Source organism: Odocoileus virginianus, chromosome 26 (genome assembly GCF_023699985.2).
Source record: "Odocoileus virginianus isolate 20LAN1187 ecotype Illinois chromosome 26, Ovbor_1.2, whole genome shotgun sequence".
In the NCBI taxonomy this organism is placed as follows: Eukaryota; Metazoa; Chordata; class Mammalia; order Artiodactyla; family Cervidae; genus Odocoileus; species Odocoileus virginianus.
This window is the reverse complement of record NC_069699.1, coordinates 15,492,928-15,516,329: the sequence shown is the minus strand read 5'-3', so window position 1 is coordinate 15,516,329 and position 23,402 is coordinate 15,492,928. Positions and strand designations below refer to the sequence as shown.

The 23,402-nt window shown below is 37.1% G+C and overlaps 1 protein-coding gene across 3 annotated transcripts in view; it reads right to left on the bottom strand.

The window, feature by feature from the left end:
• The window catches only part of RAD18 (RAD18 E3 ubiquitin protein ligase), a 104,687-nt gene that overhangs the window by 49,241 nt on the left and 32,044 nt on the right, over nt 1-23,402 (bottom strand). For all 3 annotated transcript variants that reach the window (XM_070455607.1, XM_070455606.1, XM_070455608.1), the window contains 2 exons: nt 16,019-16,095; nt 14,686-14,746 (listed from right to left, as the gene is read on the bottom strand). In XM_070455607.1, coding sequence (XP_070311708.1) covers nt 14,686-14,746; nt 16,019-16,095 — 138 coding nt within the window. The remainder of the gene's footprint in view (nt 1-14,685; nt 14,747-16,018; nt 16,096-23,402) is intronic.

The following is a 23,402-nucleotide window of genomic DNA, read 5'->3' as shown; positions in this document are numbered from 1 at the left end:
CTTACTGACACAGTGAAACTTGCCCTAAGAGTTGTCTGCCTTCATAGCTCCACTTCCTCACCTCAAATTTGGTCTCAATTAACTCTTAAGTGCTTCTGATGTCTCCTCTCCTATGAAACCACTCTTGCCACAGTGTGTTGTGAAACATGAGTCATGAAATCAATTACCTGTCTCACAAACTGGATACTTTTCATATATTTTAACTAAAACAACACATGACAACACTTTAAATGCAGAAATTAATGTAAGAGTCAAGATGTCTCTACTAAGCAAGACATTAAAGAAATTTGCAAAAATAGAAAGGAGTATTATTCTTCTCACTAAGTTTTTAAGATCAGCCTTACTAAGAAATATTTTATAAAAAAAAATTTTTAAGTGGACAATCTGATGCATTTTAAAAGAATGTATAGTTGTGTTATCTATCAACACAACCATGAAACCGAAGATTTAAATTATCCACAGACTTCCTTTGTAGTCAGTCCCCGCCTTTCTCCACCTGTAGCCCCGGGCAATACCAATCTGCTTTCTGTTACTATACTTTTGTCCTTTCTAGAAGGGTACACAAGTGGAATTATACAGGGTGCTACCTTTTCAGTTTGGCTTTTCTGTTAGTATAATGTTTCTGAGATTCATCCTGTTGTTTCAAATGTCAGGGGTTAATTCTTTTTTGAATGTATTGCAATGTGTTTATGGATATTGAGACTGTTTTCAGTTTATGATAATATGAATAACCTGCTGTAACATTTATTTGTAACACTCATCAATTATTTACTTATAACTAATGAACTTTATTTTTTGTAAACTACATCTTGATAAATCTGATTCTAAAAATCTAGGTGTGGCTATATGCTTTCACTTCTGTTGGGTAAATAGCTAGGAGTAAGTAGGTGCATGTGTCAATTTATAATAAACTACTAAACTGCTTACTTAAGCGACTGTATCTTTCTGCATTCTCACCAGAAATGTATAAGAGGTCCATGTGCTCTACATCCTGGTCAACACTTGGTATTGTTCTTTCTTTCATGTCATTAAAATAAGCATGTAGTATTATTTTACTGTTATTTTAATTTCTATTTTTCCAAAGATTCGTGACTAATGACTAACAAGACAAATGATATATTTCTACGTAGTTATTTGGTATATGAGTATTTTCTTCTCTGAGGAATCTGTTGAAATATTTGCCCTTTAAAAAAATACTGGGGATTCCCTGGCAATCCAGTGGCTAGGACTCTGTTCTCACTGCTGAAGATTTAGGTTTGACCCCTGGTCGGTGAACTAAGATACCAAAAGCCGTACAGTATGGCCAAATAAAAAGTAAAAAATACCACCTAGGACATATTATTGAATTGTAAGAGTTCTTGATAAAGTATAGATTCTAGCACTTTGTCAAATACAAATTTTACAATAGTTCCTCATAATCTGTTACTTGCTTTTTCATTTTCATATCTGTCTTCTGAAGAGTAAAAGTTTTTATTTTAATGAGAAAGAATTTATTACTTTTTTTATTTTCTTTTATAATTCATACCATTTGTGAAAGGTGATCATGTTTACTGTGAATAAAGTCTTATTTCTTCCTTTTAATCTGAGTATTCTGTTTCTTGCCTTATCACACTGGCAAGAATCCACAGTAACTATGCTGAATCCACAGTACAACGGTAAGAACAGACATCTCTACCTTGTTTCCAGTCAGAAAAGAAGCAGTCACTATTTCACCATTAAATATGACATTAGTTGTAGGTTTTTCAGATCTCCTAACCTGAATTGGTGCTTTCGAATTCTGGACTCTTCAGAGTCCCCTGGACTGCAAGGAGAGCAAACCAGTCAATCCTAAAGAAAATCAACCCTGAGTATTCACTGGAAGAACCGATGCTGAAGCTGAAGTTCCAATACTTTGGCCACCTGATGCCAAGAGCAGACTCACAAGAAAAGATCCTGATGCTGGGAAAGACTGAAGGGGCAGCAGAGGATGAGATGGTTAGATAACATCACTGACTCAAAGGACATGAATTCGTGCAAACTCCAGGAGTTAACCGAGGACAGAGGAACCTGGCGGGCTACAGTCCAGGGAGTCGCAGAGTCAGACACGACTTAGTGACTGAACAACGCACAGAGGATTAAAGAAATTCTTGTTTATTAAGAGTTCTTTTAATTACTGAGTGTTCAATTTTGCTAATGCTTATCTGCATCTACTTAACATTATACAGTGTTTTCTTGTTCAGTCTATTAATGCACTGAATTATGTTGATTAATTTCGTAACATTAAACTAGTCTTGCATTCTTAGAATAAATCCCTTGGTTTTATAACTTGGTTATGATGCATTATCTTTTTATGTAATGCTGGAATTGATTTACCAAACACTGTTAAGAATTTTTGCATCTATGTTCATGAAGAATACTGGTCAGAACTTTAAGGTAGGAAGTATTCCTTCCTTTTCAATTTTTTAGAAGAATTTTTGTAAAATTAGTATTATTTCCTTCCTTAAAATTCATAAAATTCACCACTGAAGCCATTTGGACCTGGAATTTTCTTCTTGGGGATGCAAATCCAATTTAGTTCCCAGATGAAGGAATATTCATGCTTATCTACTTTTCCTTGACTAAGGTTTAGTAATTTGTGTCATTCATGAAACTTGTCCATTTCATGTATATGTTCCCAAATGCACTGCCATAAAGTTACTTGTACTTCAGTAAGGGAACTGGTCATTGAACTTTGGTACATCCAGAAAATAGATTATTCAGCTCCCAAAAAACAATGAGCTATAAATCCATGAAAAAACTTAGAGGAAGCTTAAATGCATTACTAAGGAAAAGAATGAAAAGAAGATATACTATTTGAATCCAACTGTATGACATTCGGGAAAAGACAGAACTATGAAGACAGGAATAAGATAAGTGGTTGCCAGGGGTTAGGAATAAAGATGTGGAGCACACAGGATTTCTAGGGCAATGAAACTATTCCTGTGTACCACAACAGTAGAAATACAGCACTGGATGCTTGTCAAAACCCACAGAATATATAATACCAAGAGTGAACTCTGGGTAAACTGTGGATTCTGAGTGGGTGTCAATGTAGGTGCACCAGTTATAACAAATGTACCACTCTGGCCTGGAGTGGTCAGAGTAGGAGAGCCTGTGCATGTGTCAGATCAAGAGAAACACAGAACTATCAATATTTTCCACTCAATTTTGCTGTGAACCTAAAACTGGGCTAAAAAACAATCTATGAAAAAAAATCTTTTCACTAAGGAAAATCAAAGCAGCAAGTAGCCTGGAGCAGGGATCGGCAAATAAGAGTCCGAGGGTCAAATGCAACCCAAGGACAATTTTTGTATGGTCCTCAAGCTAAGACTGGTATTCATATTTTAGAAAGAATTATAAACAAACAAGAACATTTGACAGAGACCATATGTAGCCTGCAAAGCCTAAACTATGTATTGTCTGGCCTTAAGGTAGTTAAGCTTTACTAATAAAGCAGTAATACCTTTCTGAGGCTTCTGCCTAATGCCTTACATACTAAGAAGTTTTTTCAACTGTACCTGGTGGTGAATTCAAGCTGTTTCCTGTCCTGCATGAACTCCAGAAATTATTCTGGAGCTAACCTTTCCAAGTTTTTCTCTGGTCTTTGGGCAGTTTCCTCTCATTCAAGGCTAGAAGGCTAGGTAGCCAAAGACTTGCCTGGATTTTTCTATAGATCTTTAGAGCTCTGTTCTCTCTGTGGGTCCCTCCTTTCTGGGACTCTGTCCTGTCACCCTGGCCCCCACAACTTTGATTTCTGTTGCACGTATTCAGTGATACCACAAGATTATTTTGGGTTCCCTCTACCCGAGGCCATAAAACTGCCTGCCAGTTGCTGGAGCTGTAGAGCTCATCATTTTATTTGTTCTCTTTCTCTCGGGGATAACAGTCCTGTGCTACCTTTTTTTCCCATATCTGAAAATTCATTAGTTTATAGATTTCATCTGGTTTTCTAGCTTCTAAGGGGGGAAAGTAAGTACAGTCTGTTATTCCATCTGGGCTAGGAGTAGAAATCTCCATTTACTTTGATTTTTGTGTATTGGGAAAGTTGTTTTTTTTTTTTCTTACCAAAATATGTTATGACTTTTAAAAAAAATTTTTATTTGACTATAGTTGCTTTGCAATGTGTTAGGTTCTGCTGTACAGAAAAGTGAATCAGCTTTCGTTGCTAAGTTGTGTCTGACTCTTTGTGACCCCATGAACTGCAGCATGCCAGGCTTCTCTATCCATCACTATCCCCCTGAGTTTGTTCAAACTCAAATCCATTCAGTCAGTGATGCCATCCAACTATCTCATCCTCTGTCTTCCCCTTCTCCTCCTGCCTTCACTCTTTCCCAACATCAAGGTCTTTTCCAGTGAGTCAGCTGTTTGCACCAGGTGGCCAAAGTATTGGAGCTTCGGCTTCAGTCCTTACAAAGAATATTCAGGGTTGATTTCCTTTAGGATTTCCTGGTTTGATCTCCTTGCAGTCCAGGGGACTCTCAAGAGTCTTCTCCAAAACCACAGTTCAAAAGCGTCAATTCTTTGGTGCTCAGCCTTCTTCAGAGAGAGGAAGAGCTTCAGAGAGCCTTCCAGCTCTCACAACCATACAAGACTACTGGAAAAACCATAGTTTTGACTATAAGGACCTTTGTCTGCAAAGTGATGGTTCTGCTTTTTAATATGCTGTCTATGTTTGTTATCATGAGAAATGTTGGGCTGGATGAAGCACAAGCTGGAATCAAGACTGCTGGAAGAAATATCAATAACCTCAGATATGCAGATGATACCACTCTAATGGTAGGAAGTGAAGAACTAAAGAGCCTCTTGACGAAAGTGAAAGAGGAGAGTGAAAAAGTTGGCCTAAAGCTCAACATTCAGAAAACTAAGATCATGGCATCCAGTCCCATCACTTCCTGGCAAATAGATGGGGAAACAATGGAAACAGTGGCTGAAACTTTATTTTGGGGGGCTCCAAAATCACTGCAGATGGTGACTACAGCCATGAAATTAAAAGCCACTTGCTCCTCAGAAGGAAAGTTATGACTAACCTAGACAGCATATTAAAAAGCAGAGACATTACTTTGCTGACAAAGGTCCATCTAGTCAATGCTATGGTTTTTCCAGGAGTCATGTATGGATGTGAGAGTTGGACTATAAAGAAAGCTGAGCACCAAAGAATTGATGCTTTTGAACTGTGGTGTTGGAGAAGACTCTTGAGAGTCCCTTGGACAGCAAGGAGATCCAACCAATCCATCTTAAAGGAAATCAGTCCTGAATGTTCATTGGAAGGACTGATGCTGCAGCTGAAACTCCAATACTTTGGCCACCTGATGAGAAGAGCTGACTCATTTGAAAAGACCTTGATGCTGGAAAAGACTGAAGGCAGGAGGAGAGGGGGACGACAGAGAACAAGATGGTTAGATGGCATCACCGACTCAATAGACGTGAGTTTGAATAAGCTCCGGGAGTTGGCAATGGACAGGGAAGCCTGGCGTGCTGCAATTCATGGGGTCACAGTCGAACACGACTGAGTGACTGAACTGGTGTTTGTTATAGCTTTTCTCCAAGGAGCAAGCATCTTTTAATTTTATGGCTGTAGTCAGTGTCCGCATTGATTTTGGAGCCCAAGAAAATGAAATCTGACACTGTTTCCACATTTTCCCCATCTATTTGCCATGAAGTAATGGGACCAGATGCCATGATCTTAGTTTTCTGAATGTTGAGTTTTAAGCCAGCTTTTTCACTCTCAAGCTCTTTCCCTTTCATCAAGAGGCTCTTCAGTTCTTCTTCACTTTCTGCCATTAGAGTGGTATCATCTGCATATCTGAGGTTGTTGATATTTCTCCCAGCAATCTTGATTCTAGCTTGTGCTTCATCCAGCCTGGCATTTCACATGATGTATTCTGCATATAAGTTAAATAAACAAGGTGACGGTATACAGCCTGGATGTACTCCTTTCCCAGTTTTGAATCAGTCCATTGTTTCATGTCCAGTTCTAACTGTTGCTTCTTGACCTGTATACAGGTTTCTCAGGAGGCAGGTAAGGTGGTCTGGTATTCCCATCTCTTTAAGAATCTTCCAGTTTGTTGTGATCCACACAGTCAATCCACACATTGTCAGTTTGTCTATCCATACACTAAATCAGCTGTAAATACATATATATTCTCTCTTTTTCGGACTTGCTTCCCATTTAGGTCACCACAGGTCATTAAGTAGACTTCCCTGTGCTAAACAGCAGGTTCTCAATAGTTGCCTACTTAATACATAGTGTCAATAGCGATCCCAATCTCCCAATTCATCCCACCTCCCATCCCTCTTGGTATCCACATATTCAGTCTTTACAGTGGTGTCTCTTATTTCTGCTTTGCAAATAGATCATCTATTATCATTTTTCTAGATTCAACACAAATGCGTTAATATAGGATTAAAATACATTACTTATGATTGATGTTAACATATAGTGAATTTACTGTTGTTTATAAGTGAGTTAAATATTTTTGAAATTTCCTGGTTTTAATTTTTCTTAGACCCATGTGTTATTTGGAAGTATATTATTTAGCTTCCAATTTATCTGGTGACTTTACAGAGGGCTTTGTTACTGATTTCTAATTTGATTTCATCTTTGGTGGAGAACAGATTCTGTGCTGAACGCATTCACAAGGCTTCCGCACATCCCCAGGGCTCGCTCTCTGTGCTACTTTCCCCTCCCCACGCTCTATCTTGCAAACTTCAGCTCCTTCAGTTTTCCTGGTCTTTCTTTCCCCGTAACTCAAGAGCCCAGCAGGCTCTGCCTGGGAACCCCTGCTCTCAGCCTAGAAACTTACAGTGCTTGTTTCACTTTTTCATCTCTCAGAGATTCCGATCCTTTGTTATCATTGTTCCTAACATCTTGAAAACTATTTCATGTGTTTTGCCCATTTACCGGTGGTTGTTTTTTTGGGGAGGGTAGAGAGGGGTGTACACCAATTATTCTGTCCTGGCCAGTAGCAGAACTCCCCTAAACTCTCATCTGTAATATGATACACATTGACAACTATAACCCACATAAACAAGAGTTCTTTGGTGCGCTAGACAAATTTTAAAAGTGTACAAAGGCTTAGAGAACTGAGAGAACTGTTGCTCTAAACTGTGCGGTGTCCCAGGGCTTAGTTTTAGGCTTTATTCCCCACAGCACCCTCCTCCCAGGGAATTTTAGTATACAGTTTTAAATCACTCATCTTTTTAGTTAGGTAGATTCATCCATTCATACCTAATTTTCTTTCCCACTTGAATATCCACTAGAAAACCAAATTTAACATAGCAAAATAGGAATTCTCAATCTCTTTCCCTATCCACAATCCTTGCCCTGGTCTCCATCTCAGTAAATGGCATCATCATTTCTCCAGCTGCTTGAACCAAAAATGTAGGGGTCATTCTTGATTCCCTCTTTTAGTCATAGGGGTATGTTAAATTCATCAGCAAGTACTACTAGCTCTACTTCAAAAGTTTACCTTGAATTGTTGACTTTAGTTCTACAACCACTCTAGAAATGCCACATCTCTGGCCTGAACTAGGCCAGAAACAGGCCTACGCCTAAAACAGCCTCACTTCCTACAGGTCACTCACCTACTTAAAGGAGTCTTCCTGGACCAGCAGCTCCATCACTTTCTATCCCTACCTGAAGTCACTACATAGCACATATCACGAATCTGACACATCTTACTCAGTTGTTTACTGTCTGACTATTCCCAATATAATGTAAGATCCACTTGAGCTGAGACATTATCTGCTTTTTGAATGTTATATTCCCAATATCTAGATTATTGTCTGGGATACAGTAACTGGTAATCAATAAATATTACTTGAGTGAAGAGCCATCAGATTGGTTTTCTTACTATTTCTTGCCACCTTACAATTTATTCTCTATTCAGCAGACAACATCTTTTTAAATGTAGATAAAATCATATTACTTGTCTTTCTAAACTCTCCAATGACTTCCCATGGCAGTAAGAATAAAACCCAAAATACACTCCTAAAAGATCTTCTGGGGTCTGCCCCACCTCCCTATACACCACTCTTCCCTCCCCTTCACTCCTTACACTCTGCTCACACTCACCCTCCCTGTGTCTGCTTCAGGGCCTCCGCCTCTGATGGCCTCTCTGCCTCGAATACTATTCTGCCAGCTCCGTGAAGCATTACTTTTATTTTAAAGTAATGATTCGCCTTTTAATTCTAATTGTTACCTCATTTCAAAGGTCAACCCCTTAAGAAAAGCCTTTTCCTGATGACATTATCTAATGTCACCATAATTTCTATCAAATTATTCCATTTTATTTTTTTATAGCTTGCCAATGCAGGAGACGTGGGTTGGATCCCAGGGCTGGGAAGATCTCCTAAAGGAGGAAAAGGCAATCCACTCCAGTAGTCTTGCCTGGAAACTCCGTGGACAGAGGAGCTCGGTGGGTTACAGTCCAAGGGGTTGCAGAGTCAGACATGACCGAGTGACTAAGCATGCACACATACACACATCAAATGTCAACTCTTTAAGGAAAGCCTTTTCCTGATGAAATGGCCTCATAATTCCTATCAAATTAGTGTTTTATTTTCTTTATAGCATCTGCCATCTAAAATTGTGTTATTCGCTGATTTATTGTTTTTAATCTGTCTGCTATAAGAATATGACAAGACGTCTTATCTCTATGACAAGAGGTCTTGTCGCTGCTCTGTACTCAGTATATAGAACAGCAGCTGGCACATGGCAGATGCTCAATAAACATTTAGTGAATTAATGAACAACCTAATAAAAAAAATAAAGGAACAAATCAAGCTAACATGTCTTGCCTACTTAACAATATTAAGCTGGTACTCTCAGGAAGTTTCAGGAGATAATTCCAGAGTGTTCATTAGAGGTTAGTTTCTCTTTTCTTGGCAAAATATAAAACTATCTCTTATCAAGGTAAAGACCATGAAGATTCCCAAAATATGTCTGTCATGGCAGTTAGGCAGTTAGAGTAATTTTCTGTCGGGCTAAAATTCCACCTCTTACTGAAGCAATTCAATCTTAACTAAGAAGACTTATCTAAAGTATTTGCAATCTGAAATCCATAAGTAACTCAATAAACTCATTTCATTCAACCCCATGTCAAATATATTTTCTACAGATCTGCAACTAAGGCTCAAAATGATTTCAATTTCTCTCCTCTTCTAAAAGAGGAAGGCATGAATACAGATCTATTCCAAAGAGGGCTAAAGAAAATAAGACATACCATCACAAAACCACCAAAGTAACTCATTCATAAAATTAAGCTTTGTAAAAGCACTATAACCTGAAACTAAAGCTTAGTCCTTCAAAAAGAAGTCCCCAACACACAAATTATTTACTCAGATACAAAGCACAGCACAGGTAAAGGGCTTCAAGTGGAGTATCAGGAGAGTGTGGGTTTAATTTCCAGTCCTGCTTTTTACTAATAGTGATGTGGGCAATTTATCTAAGCCAAACAATAAATCAAGAGTAAAAGTAATATTTCCAATTATGTACAGATACAATACCCACTTTCCCGGGGAGTTTCCTGGAAAATGTATCCCACGGAAAGAAGAAAAAAGAAGCGGTGGATTTGGATCCCAAGATAAGTCAGCTGCCATAGGAGGGAGGCTAGGATACCCAGGAGACTGGTGACAGGCAGCTCCAGGGCAGCCATGTAGGAGGCCCAGAGACAGCAGCCACAGTGGACTGGAAAAGAACTCAGGTTGCTTCAGGCAAGAGGCTCCTGAGATAAAAGTGAGCTGATAAACTATCTATGAGGTTCACTGTAAAGTGATTCACATTTCTGATGGAAAGTTTAGAGATAAATTAATACCAGATAAATAGAAAACTAGGCACATGAAATGGTGAACTATAGGTAAAGCAGAACATTTTCCTGAAAAGAATTTCAAGTGTAAGGACGGAAAAAATAATTTTCCCTTTAATGTTCTCAGTAGTTAGCAGGGACGTTATAACAAAAGACAAACTTGTATAAGAAAAACAAAACAGATACCTATTAACATGCATACCTCATGTATTTATGGAAGACACCCAGAGAAAAACTCTTAAGCCACTCAGAGGTGATTTACAACACTGGCTTAAATATCATCTTCAGCTAGATTTGAAAAAAAAAGAAAAGAAAGGTATGGGGGAGGCCAGATATGGGGCGATGGCAAGGAAAAACACAGTAACCAAGAGTGAAATCTGTTATGCTGATTTAAGTCCAAGCCTTCTCCATCAACAGGAAACTAACTTACTTCTAGGGACAGAGAGGGGAGGAGGGACAGACACCTTTGTGCTGTGCTGTGCTAAGTCACTTCAGTTGTGTCTGACTCTGTGCAACCCCATGGACTGTAGTCCCCCCAGGCTCCTCCATCCATGGGGATTCTCCAGGCAAGAATACTGGAGTGGGTTGCCATGCTCTCCTCTAGGCGATCTTCCCAACCCTGGGATGGAACTCAGGTCTCCTGCACCGCAGGTGGATTTTTTACCATCTGAGCCAAACGGAGGGGAGGCAGAGAGGTTTTCTTTCTGCTGCTTCACAAATGCCTTCTCCTCAAAGAAAGATGCCACAGTGACACATTCTTGGGAAGTGGCATATTCTGCTACCCTTCATAACCACAGTATGTATGCTGCCTGATTCAAAATTAGGACAATATTCAGAGATTGAGAGGAAGGCGAAGAATCACAATGTAAAATGGAGCTAAACTTTCATTTTTCAAATTAGGACTTCAATCAATTGTTAACATGGAAAACTGAAAAGTTCTCCAAGAAATAGTAGAAAGAATAATCTTTTATAAAAATGAAGGTAATTATTAAAACAAAAGCCCAAAGGTTTGACAGTTGTTAATTCAAGGAAATGGAAATAGAGACAGGTTGGTGGTGGAGGAGGCATTTTTTTTTTATATAAGCCTTATAGAAATGTGATCTATCAAGAAGAGCTATCAATGGCATATTTAGATTCTGATACTAAATGAAACTGACTAAAACTATAATGATAATAAGCACTTTAGCTTTAGGAAGTGCCCCAAAGGTTTTTTAAATTTTTTTTTTAAGTATATACTGAGGTTTACTTTAGAGCTAAGTGAATTAATTTAACATGACCTATTTAGTAATATTAAACTTTTTAAAGATACTGAAATGGTGGGCAATAGATATTTGTATATTTTCTTGTTCGTATTTGACCCACATTTTCTTTAGTGTAGCATAAATTGCTAGATGCCATTCTTTAGTGACTTATTTTTGTACTGTACAAATTTTCTGATGCCCTTATTGTTACAGGCTTTAGTTTTGCTGCTTCAGTGATCATCTGATATTGTCTAGCTCCAGTATCAAGAAAAATTACTTTGCTTCCCAAAGGCTGATCAAAGAAGATTGATCACACCTGTTTATCATTAGAGCAACAGACCTGTGCCTCTTGGGGTTCACCCTCTGGCCTGTGACTCCTCCAGACAACTTTCCCCACTCTGGGAAGGCTCGAACCACCCAACTATTGTACCCGTGTACACAGGTACAGCTACCTAATTGACAAAACAGTAATGTGCTCATATCTGGTACCTGGGCACTTAATCCTCCCTTCCCACAGATGACAGTTGGATCTGTCCCTTCAAAGCTTAAAAAGTGAAAAAATAGAACAAAGTTCTCTCAGCACAACTAAGACATTCCATTTGTGGGACACTCAATCAGCAAATACTAACTCTCTACCATTGGCCGGGCACTTTAAATTAAATTTAAATTGGAAACCAACCCAACAACCAAAGAATAAACAGCTACCTAACTGACAAAACAGTAATGTGCTCGCACTGGGAAAGATACATAGAAACATCTTTAAGGAAAATGAAGTGATAAAGTTGGGAAGCTGGTAATAATGAATAAAATGAAAACTATTTTTGGCACAAATTTGCAAGCTACAAAGTACTGTAATTCTTTACAGAAACATTGTCACTGAGTGGCCTGAGGACAGGATGGCGAGTCAGGAATGTTTCCATTTGAATCCCATTTTTCTTCTCACAGAGATGCTTTGAGAGCAACTAATTAATATTTGCAAGATGCTTAGTGATGAGCTCAAAGTATAATGTGAGTCACAGATCAAAGAGCAGGCACATTTGACAAAATTTAGCACCCATTTATGACTAAAACTCTTCAAAAAATGGGCATAGAAGGAACCTACCTCAACATAGTAAAGGCCATATATGATAAGCCTACAGCAAAGTTATTCTCAATGGTGAGAAACTGAAAGCATTTCCTCTAATATCAGGAACAAGACAAGGGTGTCCACTTTCACCACTATTATTCAACATGGAAGTCCTAGCTACAGCAGTCAGAGAAGAAAGAGAAAGAAAAGGAATCCAGATAGGAAAAGAAGAAGTAAAGCTCTCATGTTTTGCAGATGACATGATACTCAACATAGAACACCCTAAAGATAGTATCAGAAAATTACTAGAGCTAATCAGTGAATTTAGCAAAGTTGCAGAATACAAAATCAATACACAGAAATAACTTGCATTTCTATGAACTAACAATGAAAAATCAGAAAGAGAAATTAAGGAATCAATCCCATTCACCATTGGAACAAAAAGAATTAAATATCTAAGAATAAACTCACCTAAGGAGACAAAAGAACTGCACAGAAAATTATAAGACACTAATTAAAAAAGAAATCAAAGAGGACATAAACAGATGGGGAGATATTCCATGTTCCTGAGTAGGAAGAATCAATATTATGAAAATGACTATACTACCAAACCCAATCTACAGATTCAATGTGATATCCCTATCAAATTACCAATGGCATTTTTCACAGAACTAGAACAAAAAATTCACAATTCATATGGAAACACAAAAGACCCAGAATAGCCAAAGCAGTCTTGAGAAAGAAGAGTGGAGCTGGAGGAATCAGCCTTCCTGACTCCAGACTACACTACAAAGCTACAGTCATCAGGACAGTATGGCACTGGCACAAAAACAGAAACACAGACCAATGGAACAAGACAGAAAGCCCAGAAATAAACCCATGCACCTATGGGGACCTTATCTTTGACAAAGGAGGCAAGAATATACAGTGGGGCAAAGACAGCCTCTTCAATAAATGGTGCTAGGAAAACTGGACAGCTGCATGTAAAAGAATGAAATTAGAACACTTCCTAACACCACACACAAAGATAAATTCAAAATGAATTAAAGACCTAAATGTAAGACCAGGAACTATAAAACTCTTAGAGGAAAACATAGGTAGAACACTCGATGACATAAATCAAAGCAAGGTCCTCTATGACCCACCTCCTAGATTAATGGAAATAAAAACAAAAGTAAACAAGTGGGACCTGATTAAACTTAAAAACATTTGCACAGCAAAGGAAACTATAAGCAAGGTGAAAAGATAAACCTCAGAATGGGAGAAAATAATGGCAAATGAAACAACTGACAAAGGATTAATTTCCAAAATATACAAGCAGCTCATACAACTCAATACCAGGAAAACAAACAATCCAATCAAAAAGTGGGAAAAAGGCCTAAACAGACACCTCTCCAAAGACATACAGATGGCTAACAAACACCTGAAAAGATGCTCAACACTGATCATTATTACAGAAATGCAAATCAAAACCACAATGAGATATCACCTCACACCGGTCAGAATGGCCATCATCAAAAAGTCTGCAAGCAACAAATGCTGCAGAGGGTGGAGAAAAGGGACTGCTCTTGCACTGTTGGTGGGAATGTAAATTGATACAGCCACTATGGAAGACGGTATGGAAATTCCTTTAAAAACTAGGAATAAAATCACCATACGATCCAGCAATCCCACTTGTAGGCATATACCCTGCGGAAACCAGGATTGCAAAAGACACATGTATCCCATTGTTCATTGCAGCACTATTTACAACAGCTAGAACATGGAAGCAACCTAGATGCCCACTGACAGATGAATGGATAAAGAAGTTGTGGTACATATACACACTGGAATATTACTCAGCCATAAAAAGGAATGCATTTGAGTCAGTTCTGATGAGGTGGATGAACCTAAAACCTATAATACAGAGTGAAGTGAGTCAGAAAGAGAAAGATAAATATCATATTCTAACACACATATATGGAATCAAGAAAAATGGTTCAGAAGAATTTATTTACAGGGCAGCAGTGGAGAAACAGACATAGAGAATAGATTTATGGACACAGGGAGAGGGGAGGAGAGGGTGAGATGTATGGAAAGAGTAACATGGAAACTTACATTACCACATGTAAAATAGATAGCCAATGGGAATTTGCTGTCTGGCTCAGGAAACTCACACAGGGGCTCTGTATCAACCTAGAGGGGTGGGGTGGGAGGGAGATGGGAGGGAGGTTCAGAAGGGAGGGGGTATATGTATACCTATGGCTGATTCATGTTCAGGTTTGACAGAAAACAGCAAAATTCTGCAAAGGAATTATCCTTCAATAAAAATATAAACTAAAAAAACAAAACAAAATTTGTAACTCATCAAAAAAAGAAAAGAGCAGGCACATACTTGCAAAAAAAAAAGTCACTGTCTGAGTAAACACTCAACCAAAAGTCAGTCTCTTACATAATATTAACAAGAAAGTTTGCACTGAACATTAATACGCAAAACATATTTTTAAAAAATTACTTAAGATGGAAAACTGCAAGTCAAGTCTTTTGCAAATAAAGAAAGTATCATATAACTTACGATATTTACTGTGAATTTCATCTATTTCCTTTTCTGTTTGGTCCTTTGTAAAAACCATTATCTAAAATAATAAAATATTCTTAATTAAAAATTTTTAAAAATGACAAAAAAAGAAATTAGTACAATAAACTTAAGTCTCTAATATGGATGTTTAAACTTGAGGAAAATAATCTCTCATCCCTGTTTTATATAGACCAAGAAGATTAACTCCTATTTACTTCTTTTAATACTGTAATTAAATATGTTTTACTTACATCAGTAGAAAATGCAACACTGATTCTATTAGAATATATAAAGTATTAACACAAAAATCAATTAAGCTTCCTATGTTCAATATTTAATTTTTCACATTCATTAGTACAACAGGTTACACAAGACTGAATAGACATTTAGCAGGTCATTAATAAGGCACATCTCTCTGTTTGTCTTCTATCTTTTCCCAATCTAACTCCCAAGTCTATCACAAAGGTAATATATAGAGAAAATGCAATACAAGACTTCATATGTTAAATTTCTAGTTCACTTTTTAAAATATTAAACTTCAAAGATCAGAAACGTACTGACACAATTCATTATAGTCTCCATCTTATAGTCAGCACATGGGTAATAACGAAATCAACAACAATCTCATTTTTTTCCTATCTGATTATAAACTTACCTGCCTCAAGTTGTTGCTTTCCTTACAAACATGCAACCAATGGCCTAGAAAATGTCTACATGGGAGAGCCCAAAACACTTCCCCCACAGTGACTATTTTCTTCTTTGGTACCCTTTCCTCAAGTTTTGGACCATCAAGCTAGAGGAAGGCAATAGCGAAGGAATTTAGGTCTCTGATTCCCTCAACAAGCTCAACAGATGCTCAATCCTCGTCAACTCTTGCAATTACTTAACTTCTCAACCAGTATAATCAAAGAATTGCAGAATGCCAGAGCTAAAAGGGGATCTCAGAAACCATACAGTTCAACCCCTGAGTCTTACAGATGAAGATACCAAGGGCCACACAGGCTAAATGGTAAACAGCTTATTAAATGCAACTGCCAGAGAAAGGGTCAATACCAAGGTTACCTGATGTACAGGCACATGACTTTCCCAAAAAACTATAATTCACTAATAAACTCTACTTTGGATTGATTTTGTGCCAGAAGACTGCTAGATACAATAGAATTTTGTACTAAAAATGAGCTGCAAGTAAATCATAATACATTAAATGGAAAAGTTTTCTAGTACATTTCCCACTGAACAGATTCAATACCAGTTTGCTTTAATTGTAGGGTATTCAACTTTTTTCTTTCCTTCATTTCTACCAAGACGCTTAAAAAGACCATCAACATACACTTTCATTGAGTTTACTAGCTTCAAAACGCATCCGAGTCTTCTCCATATTTTCAATTTCTTGAACTATTTCAGCAGCTGTTAAAACAAGGACATATAGCCAACATTAATTACATGACATTGCTCAATGTACTCTGGTTATACGAACTATTAACACTGAAGCTAGATGATGGGTATACGTGAATTCCCAGTTTGGTCTTTCTAAATATTTTTTTGTAAGTCTAAAGTTATTTCAAAATAAAAGGGGGAAAAAAAAAAGAACATAGTTAAAACATTTAACTCTTACACATGCAATTACAGTTTAAAAAATAACCAGAAGAGACAGCAAAGTCATTTTGCTCTTTCCTTTAAGTTACCAATGGAATATGAAAATTAATCTGTTAGTGTGAATTCTATTCTTAGGGGATATCCACTCTAATGCCAATGTACAAAACGTTAAAAGAAGCTACTTTTCAAAGAAAGTCAAAGGTCTATAAATAGCAGGAAGGGAAATGAACCAGACTCCAGAATTTTTATCAGTAGGTATAGTTACCAATCATATACATCAAAGAGATCTGGAATATGCTCCATCTCATATGTAAATACCTTTGACTGCAAATACCATGAAATTTACCAGTGATACTTTCTGCCTACTAGGCCAACATATTAAGGCTAACATACATATAGTGTAGGAGAAAAAACCACAAGCCCTGACACACACACATTTATACATAAAAGGATACTATGCCTAGAAAGGAGTGTAAATGACGGACAACACACCATTAGGCATGGTTGACACTGTTTAAGCTGGATAACTGGTAAACAGGGGAAATCATCACAGTCTTCACTGTAAGAATTTAAATTCTATATAAATTTATACAAAATCCCTATTTAAAAAGTTTCTTACAAAACTCACAGTCCTTGAGAGGATCATTTAAGAATGCAATTACCTCAATTCAAAGTTTATTTTTCAAGGACTGAGAGGTACCCCTTGCCTCCCTAATATCATTAAAACCAGTAGAAACAATGTAAACAATCTCTATGAGCTGAACAGCTAACATAAATTTACTGAATCATGGTATAACAGAAAAGCAAAGCTACCACTTGCATTCCGCCCAATCCACTCACCCAAGTATCACTCAAGATAGAGAACATCTGGCATATATTCTCTTCTAAGATATTAAGGAGACTGTATTAGGACTAGATGCAACTCAAGAGCTTAAATCTTTCAGGGGGACTTCTGATTCTGTTTATGATATAAAACCTGGATATAGTGTCACTCACACCCTAGTAACAAGAAAAGCCTGAATAACTTATAAAACTGTAACTCGTCTTGAATCCATCAGAGCTAAGTTCACAGAGAAACCAACTAGCCTGAAGTCTAAGGAAAGTCAGATGCCTTTGAGGGGAGGGTCATGAGTATTGGCTGACAGAATAAAAACAAAGATCATCCAACTGCTGGGTAAGCAGATTTCAGATAACCTCCCTGACGGATTGTAAAAGGCCAAGGGTGAACCATCGTAACTGTGTAAAATCCTGGGAAGCTGAGATGCAGGGCTCACACCAAATTCAAGGTTATTTTCTATAGACTTTACTGGGTATTCTCAAGAACTACTGAAGGAAGGGTGAGAATCAGAAAAAGTATCCCTCCATGTCCAGGCCTGGGAAAGGAGAACAGCCTCCACTGCAGGAAGGACATGAAGCCCCATTCCTCTAACCTTAGGAAACAAAACCGTTAAGCCACTGAGGGAAGGTCAACAAAACTGAAGACCCCAGAGCACAGGTAGATGGAGACAGGAAACAAAACCCTCTACTCGGGCGGAGAGGTCAGGAAACCGCGGCCCAGATCACTAGAGGGCCCTGGCCACCTGGGGAGGCACAGGGTCACTGAGCCCCACAGAGACCCAGGATCAAGGGCCTTAAGACACAGGCTAAGCTAGAACAACCTCATGCTCCCTACTATGAAGCCAGGGCACTCCATGCGACAAGCAGCTGTGATCAGCCACTGGGGGAGAAGTGAGCATGCAGAGACTTTTTCAGGTATGGGTACACAGGGAAAACCTAAGTGCAAGTGAGACAGGAGCATTTTAAAAACAAACTTCTAGTAACTCAGGCACCAACCTAAGCACAGGAGATATGAAACTGGTGGTCAACTATAGATAGCTACAGCAACAAAAAACCCAAACCAATCAACCACACACAGTAAAGTCCTAGCAGAAGAGGGGACAAGACCATTTTTCAGTCATTCACATTATTTACTTCAGTATTTAGCATCTCAAATACTGTCTGCTTTTAAGCAAAGTTTACAAGATCTATGAACAAGCAAGCAAATAACAATAACAAAATAAAACTCAGGTATCATCCAGATTTTAGAACTACCAGCCATGAAATTTAAAATAACTATGATAATATGCTAAAATATCTAGTGGAAAAGATGAACAACATGCATTAACAGATGGGTCATTTCAGGAGAGAGATGACACCATCAAGAAGAATAAAATAGAAATGTTAGAAATAAAAAAAAATTAACAGACATAACTTGACCCAGCTAAGGAAAGAATTGGTGAACTTGAAAATGAGATTGATGGTATTACCCAAACTGAAACAGAAAAAAGGGAGAGAGGGAAACACACACAAAAAAAACAGAATAGAGTATCTAAAAGCTGAGGGACAATATCAAATGGTCTAATAAACATGTAATAGAAATCCCATAATAAAAAAGGGAGAAGAAATATTTGAAGACCTAATGGCCAGAATCTGCTAAGTATAATGAAGACATCAAAACACAAATGCAACAAGCTCAAAGCATATAAAGCAAAATAAACAACAACAAAAAATAACAAAACAAAACACAACAATATAGACAGAGAAAATCCTGCAGCCAGTCAGAAAAAGGGATTTACTATACAAAAAAAAAAAAAAAAAGGGGGCCAAGTATTACATCATGTTTCTCATCAAAAACTATTCAAGCCAGAAGAAAATGGAATGAAAAATTTGAAGTGCTGGGAATGGATAAGAACCCAGCGACCCAGAATTCTATGTCAATGGAAATAATTTAGAAGTAAAAGAGAAATAAAAACTGAGACAAACAAAAACTAAGAGAATATATTATTAGCAGACCTGTACCACATTAAGAGTTAAAAGACGTTTTTCAAGCAGAAGAAATATAAAACCAGAAATTCATCTCTATAAGAAGAAACAAAGTGCTAGAAATGGTAAAAATGAAGGTAAATATGAAATATATTTTTCTTATTTTCAACTCCAATACTCTGGCCACTTGATGAGAAGAACTGACTCACTGGAAAAGACCCTAATGCTGGGAAAGACTGAAGGCAAGAGAAGAGGAGGACAAGAGAGGATGAGATGGTTGGACGGCATCACCAACTCGATGGACATGAGTTTGAGCAATCTCTAGGAGTTGGTGATAAGACAGGGAAGCCTGGCATGCTACATGTAGTCCAAGGGGTCACAAAGAGTTGGACACGACTGAATGACTGAACTGAAATGAACTGACTCTTAACTACTATAAAAGATAATGGTCTGTTTAGAGGAAAGTGTTCAGATTTCTTACTAGGAGTAAAGGAGGAAACTACACAATGAAGACACTGACAAGGTGATCAAAACTGCCATCACAAATGAAGGGCACAAAGATGTCAAATACCTCTAGATGAGATGTTCTGAGAAGGACAAAACATCACTTATATAGTATTCTGGCCACAAATGCCAACCTGAATGTAATTATAACAAAACACAGGGCAAAGCCAAAATGAGAAACATTCTATTTGGGAAAAAATCCAACAATAACAAAGACTGTATTCTTTTAAAATGCCAATGTCATAAAAGAACAAGCAAGGCTTAGGAATTGTTCCAGAACGAAAGAGATTGAAAGGACATTACAACTAAATTTAATATTGTGATTCAAAACTGGATCTTGTACTGGAGGGGGAAAACAATCTATAAAGGCCATCATTGGGTCGACTGCTGAAACTAGAATAGAGATGAAAAGTTGATACTTGTACTGCAGCAATAAAAGAGAACATCTCTTTTTCAAGGAAATACACAATGAAGCATTTAGCAGACAAGAGTATACGCCCTATTCTCAGATGGTTTAAGAGAAAAATATGTGTATATAAAGAAGCACACACACAAACACATGTGCATTAATACATAAAGTAAATGGGACAAAATAATACTAATAGGTGAATCTGTGTGCAGGGTATCTATGTGTTCTTCATGATAATGTTTCAAATTTCCCATAAATTCAAAATTATTTCAAAATAAAGTTTTTTTTTAAATGCTAAATTAAGACTTTCAGACAAATAACAGCTGAAGGAACTTGTCTCAACAACACGTGTGCATTACAAGAAAGATTAAATGAAGATTTTCAGCCAAAAGAAAATGACATAAGATAGAAATCTGGTTCTAAGCAAAGAAATGAAGAATAACACAAACAGTGAAAGTGTAGGCATATAGACTTTCCTTCTCAATTTTTAAAAATCTCTTTAAAGGAAAATTGACAGTTTAAAGCAAAAATGGTAAAGTATAATGAGACTTATAACATAGAAGAAATATCTATGACAATAAAACCAGGATGGATCAAGGTCAAGACGGTGGAACAGGAGGATCTGGAGTCCATTCTACCCGAGAAGTACAGGAAGAACACATCTACAAGTGGATCAGTTTGCGCAGAGCACCTGCTGAACACTAGTAGAGGACCTCAGACACCTAAAACCGAGGATGGAAGGAGTAAGGTCCTTCTGTAACACACGTAGCATAATGTTATTTGAATGTGGACTGTGATAAGTTGAAGATGTAAATGGTAAACTCTAGAATAATCACTAAAAGAACAGAGATACAGCTAATAAATCAATAGTGAAGATAAAATATAGAACTAAAAAATAATCTAGAAGCAAGAAAATAAAGGGAAAAAACCAAAGAATGGACAAAACAAATAGAAAAGAGCAAGTTGGTAGACTTAAACTCCACCAAACAGATTAAATGAAATGAAAAAGTTTTAAACTCCAGAATTTAATGGCATATCTTGTCAAATTAAATTTAAAAAGCAGATCCAAACCATATGCTGCTTACCAAAAACCATAGTTTAAACACAATATTAAAGAAAAAAGTGAAATAAGGTTATTACTCATGGAATATTACCAGAGATTAAAGCAGCTATTTCATTATAATAGATTAATTCATCAAAAACACATACCAATACTATGCACATGCATCTAATTGGTGACATTCAAAAATGTAAAGAAAACAGAATATACTAAAAGGAAAAATTAAAAATCTATAAATATCCTTTGAGAATTCAATAATGTTCTCAGTAACTGACAGAATCACTAAACACAGCATCAGTAATGATGTAGATGACTTGAGTATAATACCTTAGCAACTTTACGTAATTAACATTAGAGATCATTGAACAAATAAAGCAAAACTTTCAAGTGCCTAAGGAACACTCACCAAGGAAGACCTAATGCTGAGTTATAAAACAAGTCTCAATAAATGTAAAGGGCCCCAAATCATACAGAACTGCTTCAATGGAATCAAATTAGAACTGAATAAAAAAAGATACCTGAGAAATACTCAAGATATTTGGAAACTGAAAACACTTCCAAATAATCCATGGGTTAAAGAAGAGATCACAACAAAAATCATAAAATATTTTAACTGAATGAAAAGGAAAACGCAAGAGAAATAAAGCACATGGCTACATACAAATCTATTAGCCCATGTTCATAGCCGCTTTACCCAGAAGAGCCAAAAACTGGAGACAAGTTCAGTTGCCTATTAGTAGTCATTTATTCATCATTGCAAAGTCCAGAGCATTTCCTTTACCCTCAAAAGTTCTTTTGCCCAGTAAGTTCCCTCCTCCTTACCCTTAAGCCCTGGGACATACAGATCTCTTCTATGCCCCCAAAGTTTTGTCTTTTCTAAAATGCCAGATAAATGTTTTTAAAGTATACAGCATGTAGTCTTTTGTATGTCAATGCTTTTGAGATTTATCCACATTGCTGCATTTATCAGTAGTTCATTCATTTTTATTGCTAAGCAGTGTTTCATGGTATGGTTCCACCACAATTTGCATACAACCACTCATCTATTAATAGACAATCTCAATAAACAACAAAGCTGGAGGAACTACATTACCAGACACTCATTAAATAATTAAGACACTGCACTAGTGGCACAAGGATTAATAAATGACCCAATGGAACAACACAATGTTCAGATCCACATATAACACAGTTAGCTGATTTTGAAACAAGAGGTACTGACAATTCAACGTGTAAAGGATGCTTTTTCAATAAATGCTGCTACATCAATTAGTTGATCATATGGAAACAACAAAAGAATCTCACCTCTTACCATGCAACATATGCTTAAACCAATTTCAGATAAATTGTAGGCTGAAAGGTAGATGCAAAAAGAATAGTGCTTTTAGGGGGGAAAAAAATGATCATGTGGTAGGCAAAAGTAGTATCTGATGGAAAAATGCAACAAATTGGATACAAAATTTAAAATTTCTACCTCTCAAATGAAGCCATTAAGAGAGTGAAAAGATGAAAGGAGATTAAGCAAATATACACCCAGGAAGATCTGTTTCCAGAAAAATTCATGTAATCCCAGAAATAAATTAAGAAGCAATAGATCCACAATGTAGAAAAATTGGGTATAAGACTTAAATGGATATTTCACCCAGGAGAATATCCAGATGGCCAATAATTATATAAAAATATGGTGAACACTATAAGCCATTAGAGAAGCAAAAATTAAAACCATAATGAGATACTACCATGGACGCATTAGAATGGCCAAAAACGAAAACTTACAATACTGATGATGGTAATGATGTGGAAAAATTGGAATTCTCATACCTTCCTGATGAGAGCATACGCTGGCACCTGGGTTTCTGTCTATACCCAGGAAAGCTAAATGTATGCAAAAACAACAATTTCACACGTAGGTATACGTAATGCCTAACTATGTGTGCCTATGATTACCAAGAGACCTGCAAAAGATTACTCATAACAGCATTATTCTTTAAGAGCCAAAGAGTGGAAAAACCCAAGCATCCGTCAACCATGGACATTTGTGTAACATGTCCTATTTGTATAATGGAATACGCTATAGCAACAAAATTTTTTTAAAAATCACAACTGTACACAAAAACATGAACAAATCTTATAAACATAATGTCGTAGAAAAGCCAGACTCAAAAGAATGTATAAGCTACTTATTATTCCATATTTAAGATAAAATACAGGCAAAACGAATATATGGTTTTAGATGTCAGGAAGATTGTCAACTGTGAGGATAAAGGCAGCAACTATTGGGAGGGGTGGGCTGGCCTTCTAGGATTCTGGCAGGGCTCTGAGGAGTTGTTACAAAGGCACCTT